The 11,643-nt window shown below is 39.4% G+C and overlaps 1 protein-coding gene across 1 annotated transcript; it reads right to left on the reverse strand.

Annotated features, from left to right (window-relative positions):
- Positions 1-254: 254 nt before the first annotated feature.
- On the reverse strand, positions 255-11,197 carry gatm (glycine amidinotransferase (L-arginine:glycine amidinotransferase)). Its single transcript, XM_084337705.1, has 9 exons — positions 11,057-11,197; positions 9,782-9,997; positions 9,393-9,588; positions 8,729-8,919; positions 7,777-7,914; positions 4,243-4,407; positions 3,954-4,017; positions 3,726-3,842; positions 255-2,458 (listed from the first exon to the last, which is right to left on the reverse strand). Exons 1-9 carry the CDS (start codon positions 11,123-11,125, stop codon positions 2,346-2,348), a joined length of 1,269 nt encoding a protein of 422 aa, XP_084193831.1. The 5' UTR covers positions 11,126-11,197; the 3' UTR covers positions 255-2,345.
- Positions 11,198-11,643: the final 446 nt, after the last annotated feature.

Genomic DNA, 11,643 nt, shown 5'->3' on the forward strand with positions numbered 1-11,643 from the left:
TACTATTACCATGCCCCCCCCTGCTATGATGCCCTAATTTCCCCAAGGGGATCAATAAAGGAATATCTTATCTTATTGACTTACTTGACTTAATCCTCTTTACCCTGTTGGGGGGCATAGGGCGTTTTATCTTATTATCTTATATTATCTTTTCTTATCTAGGCTACATCAAATCAATACATTGTGCTATTAGACTATTATAGACCAAACCTGCTTGTCGCCTAATACACACAATAAAGACAATAAGACATGTATTGTTTGTAAACTGGCATTTATCTGTTTATTAATGTTGCACAAAACAAAGCATCATTGAGCCATCTATTAGCTCGACTCGATCTGTTGACTCAACACTGTAAAAGCATTCAAACGTTCTTCAAAACGTACACATCTACAATATCACATCATAGGCTAATGTATATGCAGGAATTCATGGAAATAAAATCTGAACAAAAATACATTCTTCGCACTTTGGACATTTTGAGCCATGCAAACTAAAGCAGCTAAGCAGTTTGAGAATGACTATTGCATATAACTGGGCAAGTTCTGGCAGGACACTTGTCATGTGTGGAGCTGTGACAGCCTACAGTAGTTCTGGCAGGACACTTGTCACGTGTGGAGCTGTGACAGCCTACAGTAGTTCTGGCAGGACACTTGTCACGTGTGGAGCTGTGACAGCCTACAGTAGTTCTGGCAGGACACTTGTCACGTGTGGAGCTGTGACAGCCTACAGTAGCTCACGCTCCATCGTCCCCTCCACTGATTTAGAGGTCTATTTAAAGACCTTCCCTTTTCACACACACTCTGTTCGCTGATGTTGTGCCAAGTGTCGCTGCTGCTGTAAGTAAGGTTTTCACCACCAGCACCCCCACCCCGGCCTCCACCTGCTTTGGTTCTACACTGTGTTGTATGCTACTACTCTAGTGTTGTACTCTGTAAGTTACATCCCCTATGGTGGGTTTGTGCACAGTGCTCCCTGCTGTTCAGTGTCAGTATGCTGTTATTCTTAATCTTCTGTGTAAATTGTGCTTTAACCTCTCTTGCAGCAGGGAACACCCCTATTAAGACTATACTATAAGAACAATACTGCCAAGACCAATTGCCATTGCCATTTATTCTGCATTAGAATAAATGGTTAAACTAATTCCTGACAGAATTGTGTGAAAACAAAAAGAGAAAACAGAAGAGGCGAAAGGTATACAATATCTGATGTGGACCTCAATATATATATGGATATGGATATGTATACTCAAATATATAGCAAATATATAAAAACACTAATTGTTGGGAAACAATGAAAACTATAAATAAAAATTTGCTTCCAAATTCCATTTGACAAAATAACGAACCTGAGATAAGAAATCAATATTATTTATGACCTACTTAACAACTTTTGTACACTTTTAGAAAAAAGAAAAGAAAAAGAAAAGTGATGTCAGTATGTAAGGTTCTAGTGTTTTCTGAGTTCTCAGAAGGAGGTAGTTTCTCCCCCGTGTCCAAATCTGATGACATAAAAAATGTACCCCGTCCTCATAATCATGGTTAGATGTTGTACGTGTTACCATTGATGGTTCATTTTCATGACAGCCAGGCCAGAAATACAGTTATTATTGAGATTATTGAAAAGAAAATTTAACAAAGAGATGCAAATTTTTTGCTACTGAGCATAGGTTTCTGAACAAAGCTGTTTGAGAAAGGCACTGTAATGGACAGCACTGTCAAATCAACACAAGTCATACAGTACATATTAACTTGAGAGTTAAAGCCCCAATCCGGATTTGGAATATGGAATATATACCACCTGTGATGTCATTACCAGGGCTTTGTTTGTTTGCTTGATTGGTTTCAATATATCTTTTTCACTCAATTTGATTGAATGAGATTTTAATATATGCGACTGCTAAACATGCATTTAAAGGTTATTTTAAATCGTAAATGATGTGTAAAAAATATATATTCAAGAATCTATCTGCTGGGAAGATGGGTTCCATTCCCAAGTGATATCAGGTATCTGAAATGTATTACTCTATTAATAATAAGACTAATAATATAAATTTAAGCCTACTTAATATACCGTATTATTCAATATATATTTTTATTTATATATAAAGATATAATATTCCATCCTTAAGAAGTGTAATCTGAGTTATATAGGCTAATTTCAAATAATTGTACATTACATTACTGTTTCCCCAGCAGTCATTTCCTAAAGATACGCATTCCCCTCAACTGTTGTTTATGGTATTTCATTTGTGGAATGGAACTCTTCATCTACTCAACACAATTCCGGATTGAGGCGTTAAGATTACAGTTACAGACTCAATAAAAACTGCCTATTTCTGGCAAGGCTAGTAGAAGTAGGACTGCAGGGTACCGCGACGACGGACATCGGTTGTCCAGCAGTGGAAGCCTCCACCCAGAGAGTTGGCATGACGAATGTTCACCTTGATGGTTTTGATACCTGGTGTAAACAAAAACAAAAATATGTCCACCTGTCAATCATATCTACTCTAAAACTGGATGTTATATAGCATGAATGAGGCCTTTACTTCCTTCCAACATGGAAACAAAAGGCCACTGATCACATGTAAATACATATCCTCATCGTATCACCAATTACATGGATTATTATTCAATACCCAAAATATTCGTTGATGTCAATAAATACTGACTATACATTCAGGAATAGGTCTGATAAACTATACATTCAGGAATAGGTCTACTAAACTATACATTCAAGAGTAGGTCTAATAAACTATACATTCAAGAGTAGGTCTAATAAACTATACATTCAGGAGTAGGTCTACTAAAATATACATTCAGGAGTAGGTCTAATAAACTATACATTCAAGAGTAGGTCTAATAAACTATACATTCAGGAGTAGGTCTACTAAAGTATACATTCAGGAGTAGGTCTAATAAACTATACATTCAGGAGTAGGTCTACTAAAGTATACATTCAGGAGTAGGTCTAATAAACTATACATTCAGGAGTAGGTCTAATAAACTATACATTCAGGAGTAGGTCTAATAAACTATACATTCAGGAGTAGGTCTAATAAACTATACATTCAGGAGTAGGTCTAATAAACTATACATTCAGGAGTAGGTCTAATAAACTATACATTCAGGAGTAGGTCTAATAAACTATACATTCAGGAGTAGGTCTACTAAAGTATACATTCAGGAGTAGGTCTAATAAACTATACATTCAGGAGTAGGTCTAATAAACTATACATTCAGGAGTAGGTCTAATAAACTATACATTCAGGAGTAGGTCTAATAAACTATACATTCAGGAGTAGGTCTACTAAAGTATACATTCAAGAGTAGGTCTAATAAACTATACATTCAGGAGTAGGTCTAATAAACTATACATTCAGGAGTAGGTCTAATAAACTATACATTCAGGAGTAGGTCTACTAAAGTATACATTCAGGAGTAGGTCTAATAAACTATACATTCAGGAGTAGGTCTAATAAACTATACATTCAGGAGTAGGTCTACTAAAGTATACATTCAGGAGTAGGTCTAATAAACTATACATTCAGGAGTAGGTCTACTAAAGTATACATTCAGGAGTAGGTCTACTAAAGTATACATTCAGGAGTAGGTCTACTAAAGTATACATTCAGGAGTAGGTCTAATAAACTATACATTCAGGAGTAGGTCGGCCAAATAAACAGGGTGGAATTCTGTGTGTGTGTGTGTGGAAGGGGTGAACTCACCAAGATTCTCAAACATTTTCTGAATGGTGCCTTCATTGGCATCAACCATAACACGCTTCTCATCCAGCATTAAGACATTCATGGAGAGCCACTTGGAAGACATCCACAGTGGGTGGTCTAAAGAGAAAATAAGAGAGTTTTATTTCACTGAAGAAACTCAACAACTTTCTTTTGGCAGAATACTATAAAATGTGTTTGTTTGTGAGCATCATGTGTGTTACTACCTACCATCAGGAATCAGTGGGGTTGGAGGTTTCAAAATAGTCCAGCCAGCCTTCTCAAACATCTCGATCTGAGAGGCACAAAGCAGAGGTCTGCAGTGAGACTGAGTGGTAGCAGCATACCTATTACTGTTTCACCTCACTAGAGGGCAGCACAGGATTCCTGAAAAGGCTGAAAAAAGTCTCTCTCTCTCTTTCTCTCGCCTCCCTCTTTCTCTCGCCTCCCTCCCTCCCTCCCTCCCTCCCTCCCTCCCTCCCTCAAAGGAACCCCATCAGCCTAGTTCTTCCAGCCTCACCTGGCGACATGGACGCTCAGGATTGGACAGCACCAGTCCCGGCCCGATGATGTTAAAGGTGGCGTCGATGTGCATGGGGTTCGGGTCCTTGAAGGAGATGATGTGGACCTTGTAGTCTGGGGCCAGATGACGGCGCATCCACTCAATTCCCATGTAGTTTGTAACCTGCAAATTAAGAAACAGTCATTTATTTGAGATAGGTCAACTGATCCTCAGTCAGCACGCACACGCACACGCACACACCCACACAGACACAGACACAGACACAGACACACACACACACACACACACACACACACACACACACACACACACACACACACACACACACACACACACACACACACACACACACACACACACACACACACACACACACACACACACACACACACACACACACACACACACACACACACACACACACACACACACACACAAAGTGAGATGCTATTCTCTGCTGGAGCGCAGCACTGAAGGGTTCTGGGCATTGATGTAATTGTGATAATTACTGTGCAAATGGGTCTGGTCCAGGTCATTGGGGCATATTAGCACACTAGGACACTCAGTAGAACTCACAAAGGCAGTGAACTACTTTCACTGTTGTACAGCTATAGTGAAACGTTGCTTTATTGGGGTGCAACCCCTATTTTATCTGTTATTCTTGTTTTTGTCTGCTAGAAGTGTCTGAGACTCAGCAACCATAAGTCCTAGAGACCAACCAGGTTTGGTAGGTGGGTTCCTATGGCCCCCACTACTCAGGCACTACACATCACCTATGTTGGTCACTGGCCAGATAGTTGCACTATAACAAAAGGTCATGCTTAAAAGGCTCCCATACCATGAATCAGAACAAAAAACGTAATTGACCCATTCAGCTGAACGTGCTCTACAACATTACCACGCATGTCCGCCATACTTAATTGCTTTTCACAAGATTTTTCAATTGTTGTCCTATCAACACCAATGTTGTCAGACAGCATAAGATACACAATCTGAAGAAAGGGTTTTCTTGTATTAATAAACGGTATGGCCGCTGTCAACTGACAACTTCTTGAACTTCGACAAAGCAGAAGTCATCCATATTTTATACAAACATCATGGTATTCAGTAGATATGTTGGGCGAAGGTATACTGTATGATAATTACCACAAAACCATTTTAGAATCACTCCATAGCATAGTGTGTACTAAAACAGCCTCCCTGTGCATGAACATCTACAAAACGGTACACACAAGTCCAGTCCTATGCCAAACTAGGCATCCTCAAATGGGCCAATAGTTCTGATGGTGGCACTAACAGCAGCCTAAAGCTCAAATCAAGAGTATGTGCTAGAGGTCTGTAATCTTTTGAGGTTGTCCGCCGGAATGAGATGAAACTTTCATATGCATAAATATTACCTATGGTCAATTATGAAGTCTGTCACTCTGTATTTTTCAAAATATGTCAAAATCAATTAACATCTCCACAAGTCTTCATTCCGATGTTACCAACATTGACACACAGATTGTGCAGATGCTCGCTATCACCTGTGTCAAATGGTGTTCACATGAGACACAATGAGTCCGTAGTGACATGCAGTGTCTTGCTGTAATTACTACTGTATGCACAACAATTTCTATTTACTACTGTATGCACAACAATTTCTATTTACTACTGTATGCACAACATGTTCTATTTACTACTGTATGCACAACATGTTCTATTTACTACTGTATGCACAACATGTTCTATTTACTACTGTATGCACAACATGTTCTATTTACTACTGTATGCACAACATGTTCTATTTATTACTGTATGCACAACATGTTCTATTTACTACTGTATGCACAACATGTTCTATTTACTACTGTATGCACAACATGTTCTATTTATTACTGTATGCACAACTATTTCTATTTACTACTGTATGCACAACATGTTCTATTTACTACTGTATGCACAACATGTTCTATTTATTACTGTATGCACAACATGTTCTATTTACTACTGTATGCACAACATGTTCTATTTATTACTGTATGCACAACTATTTCTATTTACTACTGTATGCACAACATGTTCTATTTACTACTCTATGCACAACATGTTCTATTTATTACTGTATGCACAACATGTTCTATTTACTACTGTATGCACAACCATTTCTATTTCGCCAAATGTTTGATCAAACTTCACCAAGATATTGGACAATACACCTGATCACCAACACTTTAATTGTTGTGAGTGTTTTAAGTTTAAATATGTGATGTCATTGCCTGAAGTTGTAAGAAGGTGTGTGGAAAAGAATGTTTCCTCAGTAGTACAATGAGTAAATCAGTTTAGAAAATGTGTTGTCGGGACCTTAACAAAACGTGCCATAATCTAGTTCTATCTTCAACTAATAGTACATGTTTACTGTATGTATGCGTGTAATCTCAGTAACCATGACAAATTTGGTGCAATTTAGCCAATAGGTGGCACTGCAGTAACCTACTGACTCACAGCTCAGCCACTTCTCCACATCCATTCAGAATTTGCATATTCAGTTTTTCACAAAGGCTCCCCCCTCTATACATTTAAAAACCCCACCATGCCATAATTATGATGTCGCCCCAACTGTTCATAGCAAAACTAACTTAGGTTTCATAACATAGTCTCCCCAGACCATAAAAAACCCCTGAATATAATTTCTGTAATCCTTAGACCCTCATTAGATAACATAAATAGTAAGGTTCTTAAAATTGATTGCTAAAACTGATGAGAAAGATTAGGTTGCCTTGCAGGGCACATAGCTATTTAACCAGCTTATGCTACAGGTGAAAACCAGTCTTGCTCATTTAGCTGCCAGGTGGGCTGTTCCCCAGATGTTTCCCAATATCTTGACTCCAAAGTGTGGGAGTGAATGTTAGGTGGATAATCTTAGCAGTAGCTGCGATAAGCTTAAATTAACATTAAATGTTTTATCATAATATAACTTAAATTGCCAATCCCATTTAAATAATTAAATCATATTGAATGGTCATTTGGTTGGTACACCTTAAAATGGCCACCATAGAATGTGTGATAATGTCATGGAAATCAATTTGTTTATTTGGTGCATGAGAGTTGATGCAGTACTATGGAGTTGATGCAGTGCTATGGAGTTGATGCAGTGCGAGTGCTATGGAGTTGATGCAGTGATATGGAAAATGCATCAAATGCATGCAAAATACATACATGCGTTTTTGTTTTTTTCAAGTGCTTATTTTTTCCAGTTCAAGAGGCATAACATCAATACAAGTGATTTGGCTCCACCCTTGTATAGGCTGCTTGCAGCTATTCATTATTCTAATCTCGCTCTGTCTCTCTCTTTCCACTGAGTATAGCTAACCTTTGCATCAGACCATGTGGCGTAGCCTCTGATAAGATTAGAGAATTTGGCCTTGCCGGGTCACAGAGGAAGCAAGAGGCCCTTCCAGTGGAAAATGATTACCTGTGTCAAGGTACAGACACACATTTGCATGTTATATAATGTAAGAAAAAAACCCAAACCCACAGTCACCAACGCACCTGACTCCTCTGGACAAATAGGTCCCTCCCAGCTCTGATGAAGTCAGCAGCATCAAAGCAGGGCTCGTGCTCCGTGGTAACAAACTTCCCCTGGGCAGCCAGCTTGTGTCTGTCCTCTACTGTGCGGATGGGGTAGTCCTAAAGGAGGGGTGGGGGTTGTCATGGCAAGGATTATCTCTGGGCAATGTCATGTACAGACTCTTGCAAAAATACACTGTAATGAATGGCACAATGTAAAGGTTTAGTGGAAGTTAATTCTAAACTAAAAAGATTAATTGGTGTCTATAGGAATGAATGAGGAACTATAGGACCATACCAGGACCATTTGATTTTTAGTTCTCACCATTATCAGAGATGTCCCTGACTTAAAACAAATGTGGTGTTTCATAGGTGTGTGTTTTAGCTGATCTCAGTTTACGTTACAAAATGCTGTTGATGTTGAAAAGGGGTGGAAAATACTCCAGAGAAAGTTGCTAGGCACAGGTCATTCGTCGTTATGAAAACCATGGTGCTGTTTTACTTGTGTTAACACTGTTCTACAAGTCTAGCCAACTTCCACATTCAGATGGGTGTGCTTGTTATCGCTTGATGTGTCAAATTTTAATGGCTTACAGAAGAGTAATACAGTATACGTTAGTGAACGTAAAGGCATATTAACGGTTTTCACAAGAATTACCTATGCCTAGTGACTTTCAAGTCTCATGGAGTGTATTTCCACCCTTTTTCGATGGCAGTGTGAAAGGTATAGGCTGAGATCTATTTAAAGATATGCACTATGCACACAAATTCTGTTAAACACAGGGATCTCTGGCATCATCATCTACCATCAAGAGTTACATGAGGAGCAATAAAGAAAAGCTACCTCTGACCATCTGGCCAGGCGATTAAGAAGAGGAGGCAGATGGCTATGCAGAAGAGGAAGCATCCCTTTCTATATGGAATAGGGCCTCACCTGATCATACAGCTCGTCAGACATGGTGGGTTTGGGAGCAGTGGTCCACTTAGCACCTCTTCTGAAGTACTCCTTGATTAGAGGCCTGTAGGCCCGGTATTCAAAGAACCGAGCCCTCCAGGCCATGGGAGCCTCAATAATTTCATTGCCCACAACCATCAGGATGTCCCTGGGCATAGCAGCATACATGCCTGGGGACAATTTGAACACAAAACACACCTTGGTTTTTAGAGAACTATCAAACAGTGATCTATTTCCTGAGGATAATACAGCATAATAGGACTTAATGGCTTGATCATTTCAGTTTTATCATTGGGTTGTATAGTTTTATAGGCTCTATTTTTAAAGACATATTATTATATTTTGTTGTCCATTTATGAGTACACAACTGTGGGCTATCTTGCATCGTATTTTCATATTAATAATGTGAAAATGTGTTTTAGTTGCATTATATACTACATCTCGTTGATCTTCCACCAATTAAACAGCTTAACCCTTTCACTGCCACACTACAGAAGGTTAACCCTTTACTATCACTATATCTGTGGTAGTGAAAGGGTTAACCCTTTGGTGTGGCAGTGAAAGGGTTAACCTTCTGTATTGTCGCAGTGAAAGGGTTAACCATTTGGTAGTGCGGCAGTGAAAGGGTTAAATGAACTCTGACCTGGTGATGTGAAGTCTGGAGTCTTGTACACTAAGGACCAGTCGAGGGGCTCTGGCCTACGAACAGTAACCCCCTCCAGACGCAGAATATTGCACATTTCCTCAATCTCAGCAATAGCTTTCTTCAAGTGGTCCGCAGGAAAAGCTTGACCCCCATGCTTTTGGTAGAAGGGCCAATACTTCTCATATGTGTTCGCCTGTCAATACATTATCAATTATGACAAGCTTGTCAAGAGGGTATAAAGAAGACTGCAAACCTCATTCATATTTCTGCAGATTTGGTGTCCGCTTTTGCTGGGACACCTGTTCTACTATTAACTGTCTGGTACACACATAGACAGTAGTCCACTTGTGTGATTCATGAAATATTTCTTTTTTATGATCTCTTACCTTGACCTCCACGGTGAAGGGAGGCACGTGGGCATTTTCGGCGCGGCCCACGATGACCTCCTCAAGTGGGTCCCATTCATTGTACGCGCAGACAGGGCATTCCTGCGGCGTTGGTTCAGGAACAGCGTCCTCCTCCATGGTGGTAAGGCATGGCTGCGCGGCTGCTGCTGCAGCTGAGCTCGTGCTCTGGAACGCACCCTGCACCCACCTCCCGAACTGTGAGGGGCAAACAAAAACATCATGACTGTCTGACAACATGACAACATCACCAGAGAAGAGCGATTTAAAGGGATGCGTTGACTTTGAATTTTAGCCCGATACTTTCCCGTCACTTAGACTTTGTGACAATTTGAGGCCGGGGAGGTCGATCTATGTATTGTCATTTCAATTAATCAACAGAAATTATTAGTCTACCCATTTACTAAATATTACAAACATTTTTACCATTCATTCCTACTACAAATATATGGCTTTGTTAGCATGCTAATAATGAGCCATTTAGCTGAAGAACACAGAAACGTTTTTCCATAAATGTAACAAGTGCAAATAAAGCACTACAATTTGAAAATTAGCGAAATTTCCAAAGATGCTGGTAAAGAGAGCGTTTGGGAGTTGAAGGTTGAACGTCTTGCGTTCGAGAGATATTGGGTGACTTTTAATATAATAATACATCATGTAATTGCATATACCAGTCCCATGCAGCTTTGGTATTTTTACTTCGAAATATAAAGCTATAGGTTAGGAAAGAGTCAAAGAGCAGACCAGTTACAAGCCCAAATATGAAAACATGACAGGAGAAGAGGAGATGCATGAAACAATGCAGAAACCAGAATAATTATATTTCGAAATAGGTCACCTTATCTGTGGAGATTGGCTACAAATGTGCTGACACAAGCTATTGTTTATAGCAGCTGCGTCAAACAGCTGTCAACTGTCACTCATCGAAAACAGATCAGCTGGTGAACACGTTTAGCTTTTCACAGATGCAAAAAGAAAGGCCCGCCGTGACGTCTCTCAGTTGAAATAGTTGAATTATTTCAACAACCAGTCTATGCCTATAGGCTTTTCTTCAGGATTGTTGTTAAGATTCCTTTTTTTTGTGAAGTTGAAAAAAAGGCACTGGAATCAGTTAAAATCTGTTAAGCAAATGAAAAGCAAACTGACTGAAGTTAAGTCATAAAGTTCTCTTTTGCTAATCAGATTTGGTGAAACATTTATTTTGTTTTGTTTTTGATTGAAATGTGTCAAATTTGGTACAATACAAACAATACCAACCATAGCTCCGATCAGATGGGCAGCCTCTGCCCCCCTGCTACCTCCTCTCAGACACCTTACTCGCAGCATTGTCCAATGTATTAATTAAGGCTATAGAGATACTGTAATGTAACCAAACAGCTTCGCGGCAGCGCAAAATCCACTCGGCAGTTCTGAAAGGGAGTGAAGACTCCTCAGCCCTCACCCAACTTTATAGTATTGGACCTCGGATTACGTGCGACTCAAGTCATTGGTCAGTTACAAGTTGTGGCTCAACGTGACCTGAGGAAAATGCACCCTGAAACACTATCCCTTACGCCAGCACATTCTTATCAACTGCTCCTCGAGTTGTATCTGGCATTTTCATGTTCGTTGAATACCTATGAAATGTTGGAGCAACAATGCACTTTGCAACAACGAATTTGGTCAAATAAATTGACATTTTGGCAGTTGATAAATTTTTTTTTTTTAAAAGAATACATGAATACATAAAAAACTATGAAAAAGAATAATTCAATTTGGAAACATAAAGATGCACCTTGGGCAAAATATGTGTGCATATTATGTCTTATAGTGAGTTACTTATGCAGCTTGGCAGGATTAGCATT

The sequence above is a fragment of the Notolepis coatsorum genome (genome assembly GCF_963971535.1).
Source record: "Notolepis coatsorum genome assembly, chromosome: 20".
NCBI classification, from domain to species: domain Eukaryota; kingdom Metazoa; phylum Chordata; class Actinopteri; order Aulopiformes; family Paralepididae; genus Notolepis; species Notolepis coatsorum.